The sequence below is a fragment of the Pieris rapae genome, chromosome 5 (assembly GCF_905147795.1).
Source record: "Pieris rapae chromosome 5, ilPieRapa1.1, whole genome shotgun sequence".
Taxonomy (NCBI): Eukaryota; Metazoa; Arthropoda; class Insecta; order Lepidoptera; family Pieridae; genus Pieris; species Pieris rapae.
Window position 1 is genome coordinate 4,044,957 of NC_059513.1, and position 19,481 is coordinate 4,064,437.

The 19,481-nt window shown below is 32.8% G+C and overlaps 1 protein-coding gene across 1 annotated transcript; it reads left to right on the forward strand.

Moving 5' to 3' along the window:
- The first annotated feature begins 4,555 nt into the window (after positions 1-4,555).
- LOC111003264 lies at positions 4,556-19,481 on the forward strand. Its single transcript, XM_045628319.1, has 26 exons — positions 4,556-4,848; positions 5,008-5,139; positions 5,282-5,557; positions 5,771-5,911; positions 6,130-6,267; positions 6,443-6,564; positions 6,960-7,034; positions 7,422-7,554; positions 8,102-8,232; positions 8,871-9,066; positions 9,932-10,051; positions 10,771-10,971; positions 11,491-11,628; positions 13,252-13,410; positions 13,619-13,750; positions 13,905-14,201; positions 14,471-14,641; positions 14,737-14,874; positions 15,015-15,136; positions 15,789-15,863; positions 15,976-16,108; positions 16,707-16,837; positions 17,385-17,532; positions 17,921-18,040; positions 18,208-18,405; positions 18,756-19,481. Exons 1-26 carry the CDS (start codon positions 4,741-4,743, stop codon positions 18,951-18,953), a joined length of 3,933 nt encoding a protein of 1,310 aa, XP_045484275.1. The 5' UTR covers positions 4,556-4,740; the 3' UTR covers positions 18,954-19,481.

Sequence of the window (19,481 nt, forward strand, 5' to 3'; positions counted from 1 at the left end):
GTCAGCTGTCAATACAAAGATTGTAATAATTGTCGCCTATACAGACTGAATATTGGGCACTGAGTACTGACTGCAGTCATTAAAATATAATATGTTAATGTTTTGCTTCAACAGTTTTTAAGCTATGAAATAGACGATACTTGTCATAATTAAAATTTAAAAGTCAACTTTGGAATTTGGAAATATAATATTATATTATGTATTATGTACACACTACCCAGAGGAATAAACTGAATAAATTGTTATTTTATTTATATATTATTTTAATGGCTTGAAATTTCAAATAAAACGCGCACACTTTCAGTGACAAAGAACGACTAATTTATTTAAAATACATCACAGATACAAATAGACCACAGATACAATAGACCACAGTAATACACTTTGACACAACCATCACTAGGTGGCGCCACTTGTACCATTTCTATATTTTGATACTTTCAACACTCCCACTCAAAATATAGAAAATTACAAACAAAACAAAAATAATTCATATTTCAACAATACCTAGAGTATTTAAATGTTTGTAATGTTTAATAGGGCCTAAGCTCTTTGTGAGCAAATCTGCTGGCATATCTGATGTACACATATATTCAACACCAACAATGTTTTCAGTTATCATTTCTCTACAATAATGATATCTGACATCTATATGCTTCGTTTTATTATGAAAAACTGGGTTAAATAACAATTTCTGAGCACTCATACTATCATTGAATAAAGTAATAGTATACAATTTTTGGGTAATTTCATTCTGCAAATTCCTTAAGTAAACTGCCTCTTTACATGATTCTGAGATTGATACATACTCAGCCTCTGTGCTAGATAAAGCAATACATTTTTGTTTACTACAGCTCCAAGATATTACTGATCCTGACAAAACAAAACAATACCCAGAATATGATTTCCTATCATTGATATCATTACTCCAGTCTGCATCTACATAACCTACAATGGTATTATTGCTGCCTTTACAATATTTCAAGCCTAAATCTTGTGTTTTCTTTAAATATCTTAACACTCTCTTTGCATACTGCCAATGTTCTTCAGTATTACAATTATTAAATTGGCTTAAATAAGACACCGCATATGCTATGTCGGGTCGTGTAAGAACAACTAAATACATTAAGCTCCCGACAAGCTGCTGATAAGGATTTTGGCTACTACCAGTAGTCTCCTTTTTACATTTTAAATTGACCTCCATAGGAGTATTTACTGGCTTACAATCAGTCATACAAAATTTAGACAATAATGTAACTATATATTTCTTCTGATTTAATGTAACAGTGCCTTTTTCCTTATTAAAACTTACAGACATTCCTAAACATTCCTTAATAATACCTAAGTCTTTTAACTGGAAATTTTTACTTAACATGGTTTTAAGATGTTTATTTTCAGCTCTATTGTTGGAAAATACAAACATGTCATCGACATACAGAGCTACAATAGTTTTTCTATTACCAACAATTTTAATATACAAACATGGTTCCATTTTTGACTTTATATAACCATCAACTAACATACAAGAATCTACCTTCTTATGCCAAGCCCGGGATGCCTGCTTGAGACCATATATAGCCTTTTTTAATTTAAGTACCTTACTATTATCTGAACATGCATAACCAGCCGGTTTCTGCATATATATTGTCTCAGCCAGGTCCCCATTCAAGAAAGCAGTTTTTACATCAAAGTGAGTAACTTCTAGATTCAACTGTACTGACAATGCAAAAAGTAACCTAAGTGTTGTATGCCGCACAACAGGGGAAAAAGTTTCAGTGTAGTCCACACCATACTTTTGAGAACACCCCTTAGCTACAAGCCTAGCTCTATAACGCACATTATTTTCTGAATCACACTTCTTTTTAAGAACCCACTTGCACTTCACTATAGTTTCACCATTCGTAGGCCTATTTACCAACTCCCAAGCATTGTTGTCCTTAAAACACTGAAGTTCTTCTTTAACCGCTGACAACCACTGGTTCTTTTCTTCTCCTTGTAAAGCCTCTTCTATTGACAAACCATTGGCTTCATCAAACTCCTCAGGGACACACATATTAGTCACTATGTACTTTTCTGGCTTTTTCTTTATCCTGGTAGACTTGGGACGTGCCGGCAAATCAGAAGCATCTACGTAATCACTTGGTATATAGTCTTCATCCAATAAACCTAGTGTTTCATCAGTTATTGTGGTTTCATCCGCACCGGTGACATTTTCTAAGGTTGATGCCTCCTTATCTTCTATGTCTCCCACTGAACATGAGTTTTCCTTTCTCTCACTCTCAATAATTGGGATAGTGATATCTGGATGTTTACCCTTTTCCATGACAATGACCTCTCGACTAGTTGTGATACACTTTGTCCTTGGATTATATATCCTGTATCCTTTGATACCATCAGGATATCCGACAAGTATGTGTTTTTCAGCTTTCTTGTCCCATTTCTGACGTCTTGCCTTTGCCACATGTACCATCACACTACTACCGAAGATCCTGAGATGGCTCACATTTGGTTTATGACCAAACCAGACTTCATATGGAGTCTTATCATTCAATGATGGAAGTACTGTTCTATTCTGTAGGTACACAGCAGTATGTGTCGCCTCTGCCCAGAACTCTTTCCCTAACTTCGCATCAAACAATAAGCATCTTGCTTTTTCAACCACAGTACGATTATTCCGTTCCGATACACCATTCTGCTCGGGTGTGTACGGATTACTTCTTTGGTGTACAATACCTTCATTCTTGAGAAATGAGTCAAATTCTTTATTACAGTACTCACACCCATTATCGCTTCTCAAGATTTTAATTTTCTTGCTCGTTTGCTTCTCCACTTTGGCTTTATATTCTGCAAAACATCTGAGCGCTTCACTTTTATGCTTTAAAAAGTACACTGCTATCATTCGGCTGAAGTCGTCAATGAACAAGATAAAATACCTCGAGCCTCCCAACGATTCATGCTCCATTGGTCCACAAATATCAGTGTGTACCAAACCTAGCAACTCATTGCATCGAGAACCACTTGGGAATGGCAGACGACACTGTTTGCCCTCACAGCATACAGGACAAGATGACTTATTTATGTCAACTTTTTCTTGGAGATCCATTCCTTCCACAGCAATTGACATTTTATTTAAATAAGTGCTATTGACATGGCCTAGTCTTCTGTGCCAGACATCTCCTGACACTGCTAAACTTGTCACTTCACTGTCAGCAAGTCTCACCTTGTACACTCCGTTACTGAGCACAGCCATAGCCACCATTTCATTATTTCTGTTGAACACGTTACAGCCTTCTGACGTAAATTGAACTCTGTTACCAGACTCGATTAATTGGCTTACTGACAATAAATTTGTTGTCAATCCTGGAGCACACATAACATGTTTCACTGGTATCTCATATTCACATTGATCAGTTTTCGTCACAATATTTACGTCGCCGGAACATAATACTTGAATTTTCTCGTTGTTTGCAACACATATCTCCCGCATATCGTGGTATGTTGCATCCTTTATCCACTTTTCATTGGCCGTCAAGTGCATACTCGCGCCAGAGTCGATGTACCAATCGTACTTGTTGAATTGGCCACTCAAAAACACTGCACTGAATGCATTACTCTGTTTACGTTGCAATTCTTTCAAACGATTACTTAAATTTTCATTATTTGGACATTGATTCTTGTAGTGACCCGTTTGTTTACACCGATAACATTTGACTTGACTTTTGGCACTACCACTGACATTGACATTTGACTTAGCTTGACTTTGCGCACCCGCTGACACATTTTTAATTTTCTTAGGTTGCCACTTCTGCGCGCCACTTGCAAATGCCCCACCAATTTCACTAGATTGAGAACCCCTTTCCGTTTCCATATCCATCAGCTTTGTTCTAATGGCGTCCGTTGTAATTTGGATACCTGAATGCTCAATGGCCATGATCATCGGCATGAATTTTTCAGTCAATCCAGCTAGTAAAAGACAACCGATCCACTCGTCACTGATTTTAAAACCTGTCCCGCTCAACTTTTGACCTGTCTCGACGATCTGCGTGACGTACGCCTGCATGGAAGCACAGTTTTCCAACCGTATTGAAATAAGATTTCGCAAAAGAGATATTCTTCGCGAAAATCCGGAATCATCAAATAATGACTTAAGCTTGTTCCAAAGTTCTGATGATGTTTTGACTTCCTTGATATGCACGTACAAGACGCTGTCTATAGTCATGATAAGCTTTGCCTTTGTTTTCGCATCTTCTGCAGCTTCTATCGTCTTCCCAGGTATTGGCCTGATGCAATGCACCATATCCTCCAAGACTAGAAAATTCTCTGCAGCGAAAACCCATTCTGAGTAATTTTCTCTGCCTTTCAGTTTGGGCACGTTGACTAAGTAATTCGATGCCATCCTCGTTACTTAACTTACTGGATAACACGATCGATACACTTATAATTTCAACAAGTCCGAAACTTACTTCTCGACACAAAATTACTACTTTTTAACGAAACTATAAAGGTGCGCTGGGCCCATAACCTCAAATAAAACGCGCACACTTTCAGTGACAAAGAACGACTAATTTATTTAAAATACATCACAGATACAAATAGACCACAGATACAATAGACCACAGTAATACACTTTGACACAACCATCACTAGGTGGCGCCACTTGTACCATTTCTATATTTTGATACTTTCAACAAAATTAATAATTATATTAGATTTTGTATAGTATATACTATTTACAAGGCCATGGCAACCATTAAATATTGCAGAATTTGCCTACAAATCAATGTTAAAGTTTTTGTTATGGAATCTAACTCTCTAGAACATTACTATGAAATATTAACTGGAAACAGTGTAAGTACCTTATAATGACAAGTCTACAAAATTCAGAGCAAGCTGCTGTAGGTTTTAGTTTGAAAATTATTGTAACATACTAATTATATTACTGAATTATTAAAATATTATTAATATGTCTGAACTGTTTTAATTATTTTTAACCTCGATTTGACCTAGGTCAAGAAGCCTGAATTATCAAAATATGCTTGCTTTGAGTGTGCAGCTTTACTGAAAAAGTTTTATATATTTAAACAAAGGGGACTGCAGAGTCAATTCATATTGGAAAATATTCTTAGAAATTCTGGTGAGGTATGTCTATGTGTTACTTTTAAAAAAATATAAATTCTCTAAAAGATTCACAAAACATTCAAGAATTTTATTCTATTTTATAAAATAGTCATAAATATACCTTCAATATTGTATTTATTTATAAAAGTGAAATGTACTTTAGATTACAGATGATGACATTATTCAGATAGATAGAAAATCTCTACTGTTAGGTTCAAATCTAAGTAAAAGTGATCTTCAATTAAAGTATAGTGATGGAAACTCAACCTATACAGATGATAAAATTGAAAATAATGTATTAATAGATGAGCTGGACTTTGATTGGCCCAGTGATGAAGAATTGCAAAAATTTAAGACTGAAATAGAGATTCCTGTTAAAGATGAACAAAAGCAGGAAGTTCCAATAGCATTAAAGGATAAGACACAAAAAAAGATAAAAGTATGTTTAACCTGCTTATGTAACAAATATCATACTTTCTATTCTAGTATAATCATGATATATTTCTTTTGTTGTATGAAATAAGTAGTATTAGATTCCAATTGCTGTTTTATTAAGGCAAGATATAAAAAAGCAACTTTTCTACTGATAGGAATGGATAAAGTTGTCATTTTAATTTTTAAACTTTATAAATGTATATTTAATTTGTTTAAGATACAAAAACAGAAGGTTAAAAAGAAAATAAATAAAAGAAAAGAGAAGAAAAGTAATCTGGTTAAGAAAAGAACGCCTGCTGCAGTAGATTGTATTGATAATGAAAGTTTTGCAAAACATTTTGCAACTATCCATTTAACGGTAACTCATTCATTTTATATATTTATTTTGGTTTCCAGGAACAGTGTTAGGTTTGATAATAAATTATGAGCCAATGATTTATTAATATTTATTGTTTAACATAGGTGGAATTAACATATAAATAACTTATTTCTTATTATTTATTACTGTATAAGACAAAGTAATAACATGTTTGCTGTATTAAATAATTTTTCCTATTATAAAATGTGTATTTTTAGACAGAAGAGCAATTTGAGGAGGTAAGAAAGCGCAAAGAGTCAAAGAACTATAGAAACTCATTTTACAAGTGTGACATTTGTTATAAAGGATTCATACATACAAAAGCCTGGGAAACACACAATAAACAACATCAAGAGGTATACTGTTTTTTTTTTCACTTCTTAAAATAACTTACTCTACAAATAATATTTTTAACACTGCCATCAAAACATAAAGGAATTTTATAATAAAAGTAAAACGTAAATTTAATAAGTTTCTAATAAAAATATATTTTTTATAATAATAGAGAATAATTTTTTTTTATTGTTCCAGGGTAAAGTGCAGTGTGATATATGCAAAATGCGTTTTCGGACTAAGCACAGTTTGCAGGTACACATTCAATTCCACAGCACAAAATACCGCTGCAGAAATTGCCCCTACGTAACACTCGGCAAGTGAGTAACAATTATATAATCCAGAGGAAAGTGCTGTTGAAATGTATTACAATGTCGGTCCATATGTCGTAGTAAAATCAGAGAGTTAATTGAATCTCTAGACAGTTAATTAATTTTTTTTTAGTTATCCAATCAAGTCGCTAAAATTCCGTCAAACAAGTGAGTGAACGAATAATTAATTGTCTAGATATTCAATTTACACTTCACCTATTTTACTGCGACATACATAAATACGATAAGCTACTGAACTGATTTTTTACTTTTTTGATTGCTTGCTTAAACTCTAAAAATCCACCGTAGCTAAAGGCGAAAAAGACAATCATCAAAAAACATCGAAAAAAATGTTTTGCACAATGTACAATTAATTAAAATATCTAGTGACTTTATTTTTTCAGAAATCACGCCAAATTGCATATCCTTTGGCACAGAGGTCATACATACATTTGTGACCATTGTGGAGAGAAGTTTAGGTAAGTTATACATATTATAAAATATATATTATAAAAATTACATAATATGTGGTTTGAGATAAGAAATATATACCAGTTGTGGCCATGTGGCTTTGACGTGCGACTCTCGTTCCTTAGATCGATATCCTTCCGCCAAATTAATAAAAATATTAAGGGCCTGTTTCCCAGAGTATGGATAAAGTACCAAAGATCTATGCAACACATAAATTATTCGAAAGATAAAAGTTCCAAATAAGATGCTTCGCGTTATATGACGAATAGCGCTATCTGACAGTCGTGAAACGCAAAAATACTGTTTATCCTACCAATAAGTAAAAAGTAGCTTATTTGGAACTTATCCGGACATTGTGAAACAGGCCCTAAGTCTTATAAATATTAATTTTACAGTAATCGTAACGCATACCTAACTCACGTGCGTTTAAAACATCGTTCGGACTGGGTTTGTGGTTTCTGCGCTTCCACTTTTGTGTCGCAACTTGGTCTGATGCAACATAAAAGTTATCACCATGCGAGTCATGATGTAAGTATTCCTGAAAAGGACTTATATTATGATTAGTTTTACTTTTTTTTTCAGGGTTGCCATTAAAACATGGCAATAAAGCAATATCACTAAAATGTATGCATGGTTTTAAAGTCTTAAACGTTGATTTTGCTACAATATCTTGAATGAAGAATATTAGTAGCCTACCCTAAATCGAATTGATTATAAAATTTATTGAAATGATCAGTATCAATGTGATCTGACAAAGATAAAATATTACCCAGATTTTGTTTTGGAAAATTCAATTGATATTTACAGTGTTTTTTTACCTATTATTTATGATCTCCCTCGTTGAAAACTTCCCTGAACTTCCAGTAATATCTCATGTCCAAATCGGTCCAGCCATTCTCTAGTTTTAGAGAGACGAAGCAAAAGAAATTTATTGGTATAAATACATATTTATAGAATAACGAAAATATTACATTTGAATATAAATATTCATCCATCCGTTCCATAAATTATTACTAACATATGCATAGAAGACTTATATAAAGAAAAATATAATTATAATTTTCTTACTCGACAGGAAAAAACAGAAATAGATGAGAATCCAGATGCGCCCCACTGTGCCGAATGTAATATGAAGTTCGCGAATACGGAGGCGTTCAAGAAGCATTTCCTCACAGCGAGAAAACACGAAGAAACTGCACAGACAATGTATGTATTAAATCTATAGAAATGTAAACTTTTGTAATTATGTACAACTACTGTATTCGATTCTCGTTTTACCTTCTCTTCCAGGTCTACGCACTTTTGATATTCAAAGATTTTTTGGTAGATACGTGCTTTGTTGTCGTTTCATTACATATTTCGTACATTCATATAACTTAAAAGGGCGGCCTTAACAAGCGATCTCTTCTAGTCAACTGTAGTAAGGAATAAGAAAAATGAAATACGAAAGGAAAAATGCAAAAAAGTGCAAAAAAATATTTTTTGTACAGATAATGTAGACTGTAGAGTAATAAAAAATAAGAAATAGTTAATCTTAATAGTCATGAATTACAGTGCTAGATTCCAAAAGACAAAGAATATATTTTCAATTACAAAATATAATACTAATTACTAAAATCACGATTAAACAGAGCGAAGTAAGTAGGGATTTGTTTTATAAGGCAAACGAGCTTCGTTCGTCTAAAATCGCAACCCTATTTATTAACAACCTACACCCATTCTATTGGGTGCGTAGCCGGCCTTTATAAGGAGAATCTGGAAGAGTTTAAACGTCATTTTGTTTAATTATAATTAAGTTTTACACAGCATTGAATCATTTATTGACAGTCTCGTTAACTCCCCAGTATCGGTTGTCGGGAATGTGGCGAGACATTTGCGAGTAAGGAAGAACGTCGCCAACACGCCCATATTCATCAATCGCGGTACGCCGGCGGCTATCGGCCGAGTGCGCCGCCCGCGCCTACCCGTTACCCACGATTGAAGACTGACGACCCGGAACCTGATAACGGGCCTACGGTCTGGCCTAATAAGTGTCCTCTGGTAAATATGTTTTTTTTTTTGACGTGACAACGTCTTATAAATTGGTTTGCCGGGTGACACTTCAAGACACTGCGTTACGCTCCGCTCACGTTATGCGCTCACAATGAGAGCGAGTGAGAGGCACGCGTCCCTTCCACTCGAGCACAGTTAGCCCGCCTAAGAGCGAGAGAGACAGAGCGAGAGAAAGAGAGTGAGAGAGATAGGCATACACACCGGTTCATGTCTTGCGCTTCTATTTCGCTTAGGCGCCTGCATACAAGTTTACACGTTGCCAGTTAATTGTAAAACAATTGTGTAGTGATAATGTGAAGGTAGTTTCGGCCATCGCAACAATTCAAACAGCAAAGGTAAATAATTTCAGACTGATAATATAACATGATGAAATAAATGACTAAGACATAAGTGAATAGGTTATGTTGTAGTAATCACAATGTTGTGGTAGTTTTCAATCAAAAAAGTAGTATAAATCGTTTCTCAACCAATAATAATTTTCATCCTTCTTCCTACTATACGAATGAATATTCACATTAAAATTATTTTACCACTCAAAGTCGTTGTCACGTAAAACTTTCGCCCGTATACCGACTTTACAGGCAACCAATTTTTTAATATATATTTTCTAAACAATTGCAGCAACCGACTATGTAGTCGTCGGAGGCATTTAGTATCTTACATAAGTCGTATTGGTAACTCCAATGTTAATACCCTACTGCCTATTCCTTTTAACCACCCCGGGTGAATATGTTTGTAATGCACTAACTTTTTCAGAGGGTTACATTCTGTAATATTCCTTAAAATATTGTCGCGCTGTTTTCTCATGGATAACCTAGTGTGTAGATTGCCTTATTTAATATTTTTTTTATAGTGTTCCGAGATGATAGCGAGTGCCCGCAGTTTGTCGGCTCATTTTCGCACGGCGCATCCACACGACGAATACGTCAAGGAGAAGCCGCATGTGTGTCACGTTTGCGGGTCGCGGCTACAGGTATTTTATTTTATTTGAATCGTAATAGGCGAGAATCGAACCCAAATCAGCATCTACCCTAGATCAGCAACTCAGAGAAAGTTCTCGCTTTATCACATTTAAAAAATTAATATAGTTAAAAAATAGGTTTTGTTATTGCATGTTTGCAGATTAAGTAGGGAAACGTTTCAAGCTGGTTCCTTTCCTAGTAAATTATAGATAAACTCATAAACTTGTCTATACGGTCTAATAAAAAAAAAAACATTTGCTCTTTCACCGAAAGCGCATTCCTGATCAGCCTTTTTGTATACTTTAACTAAGACACCGAAACAGATCTCCAGGCTTTATTGTATAAAGCCATCTTCAACGAAATAACAGTTGAAATCGAATTTAAGACGACTTTTTTGACGCATATTTTTCGAACCTATACGTCCGTTAAAAGAATATTATTTTTATTGGAGATATGTTTTTCACTATTAGACATGGTAATCGATTTGGTAAAATATTAAATGCATTTTTTCTGGTTATATTCAGGTGGTTTGCTAGTTATATAAGAAATCTGTATAATATTTTCTAATTGTAATAATGCAGATAATCGATGTAACACTCAAATAATGTCTTTTCATCACAGCGTAAAGACTTGTTTATAAGTTTAAAAGACGAAATATTACTTTAAATAAAAGAGTGCAATTAGACAGATTTGGTTTTATGAATACAGCTATAATCTTATGAATTCACAGACTAAATACAGCCTCGAGGCACACATGTTGAGCCATCTTAAAGAAAAGCCGTTCAAATGCAGTCAATGCGGGCGCGGATTCAACAGTGCGGGATGTCGTGCTAGTCACGAGAACACCGTGCACTCGGATTTGCGACCGCACCAATGTTCCCTCTGCCATAGAGCTTTTAAGAAGAAGGCTACGTTGAAGGCACATTTTATGGTAACAATCGCGACTCTAGATGTTCGTTTAAACTTAAATTAATTTACTCTGAATATATTTTTAATTCTTGAGTCTTTTTGTCTTCTCTTAAGATAAACTTACAATTTATTAGCACGGATAGTCAAAAATACATCTATAATATTATTTAGATAAATTGGTCGTATTCAAATATGAAATATATAGAAATGTATTGCTGTTCGTTTGTCTCGCTAAAACTCGAGAATTACTGAACCAATTTGGCAAATTATGATCTAGAAATATTTATGAAAGTTAAGGAAAGGTTTAAACGGGAAATATAAATAGAAAATAAGTAAAGAAAAATACTAACAATTTTCAAAAAAAACTGTTCCTGTAACATTTCCTGTTACAGAAATATTAGATATTTTTTGTTTTGTTTTTAAATAAAAATACTTGGCTTGGCCACATACTTTTGGATGCCTTCAGAAATTAGTGTTTTATAGCCATGGTACGTGGTTCGGTCTTTTTGGTGATATTAAGTTTATTAAATATATTTTGTAGACGCACACTGGCGAGAAACCCTACCGGTGTGAGATCTGTGGTCACGCGTTCACTCAATCCAACAGCTGCAAGAGCCACATAAGGAAAGTGCATGGAGAACAACCGCCCCGAATACTTACTAGGACAAGGCATACATATTAAACTCTTGAATTCTCATCAATTGTAATAACAACTTTATTCCTTTTTGTTAAGGTATATTATGCAATGAATAAAAATGTAACTGTTTACTCTGGTATTGTAATCCTTCGGTCTCACACTCAGACACTGGCTACATGGTAAAACTGCCTATATGGAAGTGGATGCCTGGAAGAAATCGCTCGAAAGGGAAAAGGCCGCCAGTAGCCCTCCTTTTCATCTAATTATGTTCAATTTTTATATTGTAATGTAACGAAGTGTTTCTAAATAAATAAAACATCTATAGTGACATTAGGTTATGGTACAATTTTTATACACGTAATACTGCCGACGCACTTACTTAGTTATTCAGAATAAAATACCTACTTTTATTTGTAAAATAGTTTATATTAGTGGTAAGAGTATCTTAAATTATGAATAGTTTATTGTATTAAATTACTTATCTAGGTTTTATTGTTGCCCCTTAATTTTATATTTTGCATAAAATTGTACGATATTTTTTGTCTCAACCTTAAAATAAATAAAGCTATAGACTTTCGTTAAATGTGGAAAGATTGTTTGATTGAATTTATACTAAGTCTAGTACTTATGGCTTTTCCATTTACAGGGTTTTCAACGATAAGGCTGATTCAGAAACGCCTAACAAGACTTGGCGTTACGTTAAGTCCGACTTAAATATGCATTTGAGCCATAAAGTTAATTTAAAAAAATGTATTCGAGTTTGACATATACATTGAAACTTAATTACAATAAATATTGTAAAGTGACTTTCTCCAATTAATTTAAACTATACTACATTACCTTATGCAAAAATTTGGAATGTGATTTTCGATCTAAACAATATGTGGTCATAATGGTCCACTTACGGAATATCAGTAGCCAGGGTGTCTGCCTCATTTTTGTTTTTATTTTATAAGCTATATAAAAACATATGAGGTCAACCAGGTAGACACGAGCAAATGATAAGCGCTCTAAATAGAAAACGCAACGCTACGATGAATGCTATGAATATTTTTCTCGCTAGCTCTCCAGCTATTTTTTTTATGGCAATAGTTATAACTTTATGCCAATTTCAAGTTAAAGCTAGGGAAACTAAACGCGAGAAAAAATAAAGAAACACATCAAAAAAACCATATAAGCTAGTTAAAAGCATAATACATATTTACATAAATATTAAATCTTAATATTATTATTGATTATGATAGATATATTATATAAGATTTCATTACTTTTTTATCACAAATTAGTAGTCAATAGTAATAAATCTATTTTAATCTGTAAAACTTCTTCAGCACGTGAAATGTCTAAATTACATACATAGGTTATATCATAAATCTATGTTATATGACAATTTACCTTGTCTAATCTGTATTGTGCATTAATTTATAAACGAAAAAAAAAATTAAAATGTTAGGCAATGTAGTTTAAAAATAATATATTAATTGTTTATTTAAGTTAAAACATAAATGAAATATTTTAGGTATAAAGTGTTATATTGTATTGATTAGAATACTATTTGTTTCACTGTAGTAAACAGTTTCCTAATCATCACTTGTTGTAAGCTCACAAGAAAATAAAGTTTTGGTCTTACAAATAAGCTTTTATTTAAAGCCTTTGAAAGTTTAGTGTATGTTTTTAATTATCTTTTTTTTTATTTGTCTAATGGTGTTAAAAATGGCAACCGTAAAGGCTTGTCGAGTTTGCTTAGAAATGCATGTAAAGCTTTTTAAAATGTCTTCAAATACTTTAGAACGCTACTACGAATTACTGACTGGAACAAGCGACGTAAGTGTATTTTAGTTGATCTATATGTTTGCGATTTTTTTTATATAACAAAGTAAACTAATTGAAATTATTTTTGACTCAAGAGACCTCTAGTTATTTCAAATTTTTTTGTATCCAGATATGAGTTGAAAATCGTTTGGTTTAATTTTTGAATATGTTTTTTTTTGTGTCATAAAATTGCTTGTCTTCATGTATGATATTTTTTTAGGTAAAGACGCTTGGACTTCCTGAATATGTGTGCTATGCTTGTGCTGCACAAATGGTTAAGTTTTACTTATTCAGGCAGAAGAGTTTACGAGGGCAAACAGTATTGCAAGGGATACTTAAAAGTAGAGGGAAGGTACAAATTTGGGATATATGCATATAAACGTTAAACTTCTATACATATTTTAATATTTCACTGCTTAGCTGCAGTGATAAAAGAAGGAGATTGTATATTATTAATATAAAGCTTAATGAAGTTAACTAAGTACGAATTTTTATTATATTTTTAGATCACTGAAAAAGATGTAAGGCAAGTAGATAAAAACAGCCTTATTCTTACGTCTAATCTTAGTATTCAAAAAGCCATGTATGTTAGCATAAGTGCAGATTCTACTATAAATGAAGATGTTTATATGAAGATTGAAGATAATCAATTAGATAAATTAGAACAATATGATGAAGATTCATATAATGACAATGATTTTGATTGGCCAAGTGATGAGGAAAATCACAAGAACAAAATTAAAAAGGAAATGGTTGATGTTTCTGTAACTGTCAAAAGGGAGAAAGAAGAAAAGACTGATGATGTATGTGTATAATAATATTTTAACTGACCTAAATATCAACATTGTCACAAAACTTGTTTGTCCTATAGGGTAATATTAAGAGACTCAAGACTTAGGGAAGACTATGACATCCATCCCAACAAAGTGCTAAGTCTTGATTCTGATCTTCTTAGAGTATAGTAATAGAGTTAGTAGTTATTTTGATAAGCTATATAAAATATAAAAATATCACCATTCACATTCCTTGCTACTTGCCACCAGTTAGATTTTTAACTATTTTTAAATTTTAGATACCTCTAGCTAGATTGAAGAAAGCAAAGAAAAGTAAAAGAAAGAAAGTCGAGACTCCCAAAAAGCGTCGCGGGAGACCAATGCACGCGCTAAGACGTAACACCAATCTTCCAGAGGATGCTGTAACCCCAGAAGACTTCCACAGATATGTCAATGTGGTTAACTTGACGGTAATAATTGTTATCCTGTATTTCTTATCAATGATTTTGGCTTTGTCTTAATCTTAATTAAGTTATTTAAAATGCATTATTATTTTTATTGATAGATAGCGGAACAAATGGAGGAAATTAGTAAACGCCGAGAGTCAAAGAACTATCAAAATGCCACATTCAGATGTGAGTTATGCTTTAAAGGTTTCCTGGATTCACGAACCTGGCAAAATCACAATAAAAATCATGTTGAGGTAAGACTGATAATATTCTCAACTTTATGGCAAATTCCTAACTTTTTCTCCAATTCAAGAATTTATTGTTTATTATATAGGCAGTTGTATAATCTAATAAAATTAACTATTAAGTGCATTAAATACTATGATTTTTACAGGGTCTTGTGGAGTGTGACATTTGCAAGTTACGTTTCAAGGACAAGTATATAGTGGGCAAACACCTTAGACGACATGGTACCAAGTATCATTGCAAACAGTGTCCCTATGTCTCTACTGCTGTGTAAGTCAATCAACATTATAAAATAACAGTTTGTTTTTAATACCTGACTATGTATTTGTTTGTTATTTGTCTACATTCGGCGCATTTATTGTTTAGTCTATTAATATATATAATATTATTGGTTTACAGTAAAACAATTTTTTTCTTCCCACTTTAATTCTAGTCGAGCGATGCGCCCGCGCCATCTAGTGATAAAACATGTTTTTACATGTATACTTCCTGTCCCCGCTTCGCATGGCCGGATATGTGATCTTTAAAACATTTTAGAAATGAAGTCTATTTTACTCATTGTTCAGAAGTTTCTGAGTTTATTCATATATTCCTATTAAACATACAAATCTTTCAATCAATCAAAATTCATTTACTCAATTTAGATGCGTCTTAGGGCATGTTTATGAATGTGAAATGAAAAAAAACGTTTATAAAATTCGCGAAAGAGTAAAACTACGAGGAGGCTTGGTTCTGAGAAGAACGGGCAAGAAACTCAGCAAGTTTTACCCTCTACATAACAATAATGCAAAAGAAAATGTCATAAACCACAACATCATAATATATTCCTCTTCTTAGTATTAGCATAGAAAATATGTTTCGATTATTTTAGTATTGCGGATATTTTTTACATTGGTGTTTTACATAATCAATATTATTACAGGCATCAAGCAAAACAGCATATACTATGGCATCGCGGTGTTACTTACAGCTGTGAATATTGCGAAGAAGTCTTTACGTGAGTATATTTCCATATTTTACGACAATTTCGTCATTTGCGATATATACAGTACACTGGTTGTTTTTGTATCCCTTAATAATATGTACTACATATTCTTTAACATTTACAGTCAATGGATGTCGTACATGACACACGTTCGTCTAAAGCATCCATCAGACGTGGTGTGCGGTTTTTGTGGGTTCACCTTCATTTCGAAGTTGGGCCTTCACCAGCACAAGTCCCTTATGCACCGAGATCAAGATGTGAGTTTTGCTTTTGGCTAAGAAAAATGAATTAAATTAAACTTAATTTTCAAACAAATGAAATAAAGTTGTGTCGATTTTTATTAAAAAAAAGCTTCAACAAAATTCAGTTTAACACCTTAAAAAATTACGGTTATGTGTAATAAGTTTGTATTCATTATACTCAAACAATAAATGTCACTCCTATATTAATAGTAAAAGTGATATATCAATTAGTGTAAAATCCATACTCACCTGTGAGATGGTACCGACACATTTCTATTGTTTTATTGATAATACCTAAAGATAATGTGTGTATGTTTGAAATAAATAAATAAAATTTTAACTTTACAAGCAAAGTAGGTGATCAGTTTTCTCTGCTTAACGTTCGTCGGCGTTTTAGACACACTTGTAGTTACCAAGTTTTCCGTCCTCAAGTGTTATGTGAAAAGATTATATTGATATCACAGATGACACGCCTAGGTTTTGTTAGAGTTTAGCATCTTCTAGATCAACACCGATGGTATAATAATGAGAAATATAATGCAACCTTTTTGTATAAAACTTTACCTCCAGTTGTATCGAAATAAATGAACCATTTTACTGTTTAACATAACAGGAGAAAAGAGATATAGAAGATAATACCGAGGCCCCGTATTGTGCGCTGTGCGGTGTGAAGTTCGCATCGAATGAAGCGTACAGCCGACACATGGTCACTGCGCGGAAACATGTGGAGACCAATGAAAATAAGTAAGTGTCCCTGGAATATTTGTTTTACAAACCTTATAGTAAATCTGCAGGGCGGTCTACTATAAGTAGACCGCCCTGCAGATACTGATTTAATGTTTAAGATCATGTTTTTTATGATCAATTTTAAGAGATAATGTTTTTAGTTACCATTTAAAAATATTGCTTGAAAAACATTCATTTTATTTTGGACTGTTCGTCAAATGTTTTAACAACAATTATTATAAATATCCCAAACTCCAGGGATTCAAAAATCCTGGAGTTTACATCTAAGACTAGACATTTTTTTTATTCCCGAAGCTGTAGTAGAAACACAGAAGTACTGTGTAGTCAAACTATCAAGATATAATCTCAGAATATGTGTGGGAATTATACTAAACGATTTCGATTCTGCAGAGGCCTTACCACATATTTTAACATGTCTCAGGGGTTCCGAAACACAGACACAAAATCAAATCTTAAAAAATCCGAAGATATTTATTTAGAAATCAAAACTATCAAAAGTAATTGGAGATTCTTTATTTGTAAAGAGTTTTTTATTACTTTACAGAAATGGGTGTCGTCACTGTGGCGTGTCTTTCAAAACAGCAGACGAGTTACGTGCACATGTGCGTACGTCACACGATCGTCGGCCATGGACGCGTTCCGACGGATCCAAGAAAAATGACTCTAGGAAATATCCGATGCAGTGTCCGCATGTAAGTTTCTTTAGTTAATTATAATTTGTTTTTTTTTACTTTAAAGTTTCCACTGGCAGTTGTGTCTTAATTTCAGCAAAGGAATACTAATGTTGTCCTTTAAGGTTTCCTAATTAAACTACTATACTTTTATTGTAGACATAAATAATAAAGATAATTTACTACTCGTAAATAAAAACATGTATTCATTTTTAAATTATTATAAAAACCTCCAGTTTCTACTAGACATTTTAATTTAATTTTTATAAATCTGTTTTATGAACTTTGACTTTTATCAATATTGCAAAACCCTAATAAGCAATACGCTATCTTGTATATTTTCTTATGGGCATACAAAATCTAGGTATAATTTGTTTAATTTATATAAAAAACTTTTTTTTTATTACAGTGTCCACAACAAATACCTAATGCGCGCTCGTTTTTCTGGCATTTTAGAAAAATTCATCCTGATATTGAGTATCCTATAGAAAAGGGACATGTTTGTGAAATATGCGGTAAAGCATTTACGGTAAGACAACTTAAAAATAATACATTTATTAGTCATTCCTAGAGTCTAATATTATATCATATACTTATATATATTATAAAAATAGAAGAATTGTCTCACTGATAAATGTGACAAAATACAAACAAAGTCAAATGATAGAATACTAGAAGAAATTATTTTATTTTCAGAAAAACGCCCTCTTATCATACCACAAGTTAACGCACTCGGGCGAGCGTGCTTTTAAATGCGGTCAATGTGGTAAGGCCTTCCACATACGAAGGAATCTCTTATTACACGCGGCTGTACATTCCGAACAGAGGCCTCATGTTTGCACTGTGTGTGGGATGAGGTTTAAAGTCAAGACTGTATTAGATAGACATTATAGGGTGAGTCACTGCTATATATTGATGCTTCAGGTATAACAGGAACAAAATTAAATAAGTTTAATATACATATTGCAAAATATATGACTTTTTTCTGCATTTTTTTTTATATCTACTCAACCATAGCTGTGGTATACATCTGACCCAAAATGTGTTTTTGATAAATTATTTGAATACAGGAATTATTAATTTGCAGATCAGTCTAGAACAAGGTTGTTTTAATAAATGAATTGAAGTATTTTAACAAAAATAAGTTCTTCATGATTTAATTGTAAAGTAGAGAAAACCTGTTTTTTATGTTATTCATGGAATTATTTTAATCCCCTATTATATAGAGTTAAATTACCTTTTAGGTGCACACCGGTGAAAAGCCCTATCAATGCGACGTATGTGGTAAATCGTTCACTCAGTCAAACAGCTGTCAACTACACGTGCGTACAGTACACCTTAAGCAGCCTGCGCCGTATGTCAGTCGCGCGCGCAGAGAACGACAGAATAAGGCGCTTGCTCAGCCAAATCAGTTACTGATGCCGAATAATATGGTGAACTAATAATAAATATTAATAAATTAAAATACGTTTATTTTGGAACATAAGATCATCTAGGTATCACTTATTCCACGTCAATCAATTCGAACTGTAGTGACATAAGGTAGTCTATAGAGTAATATGTCCTGTTAACGGTCTGTATCGATTTTATTGGTAATATAACGGTCATGTAGTTACATTGCGCTTTTATTATGAAATATAATAAGCAGCTAAAATAAAGATGAATCATCTTTTTACCAATTTCATTTTTATACATAAACCATAATAAGGTACGTTTATATATATATTTCGTCTAGATATGAGTACAATGTAACCATGGAAATAAACTTTTTTAATACAGCAATTTAAAGAATATATATTTTCGATATAAATTCATGAATGTTTTTTTCATGTTCATCTAAGGTAGGTAAATATTTTCTATATAATTAATTAGAATCTAAAATTGATGCTATTAGTTAAAGTAGTAATTAAAAGTGACATAATAATTGTATTATATTATTTAATTCACTGTACAGTATTATGATATATTAG

What these genes read in the sequence shown, in the direction of transcription:
- LOC111003264 (XM_045628319.1), top strand. Translation starts at nt 4,741, where the DNA reads ATGGCAACCATTAAATATTGCAGAATTTGCCTACAAATCAATGTTAAA. An exon ending in CATTGTGGAGAGAAGTTTAG is followed by an intron (nt 7,035 to 7,421) that starts GTAAGTTATACA and finishes TTAATTTTACAG; the next exon opens with TAATCGTAACGCATACCTAA. An exon ending in TTATGCACCGAGATCAAGAT is followed by an intron (nt 16,109 to 16,706) that starts GTGAGTTTTGCT and finishes TTAACATAACAG; the next exon opens with GAGAAAAGAGATATAGAAGA.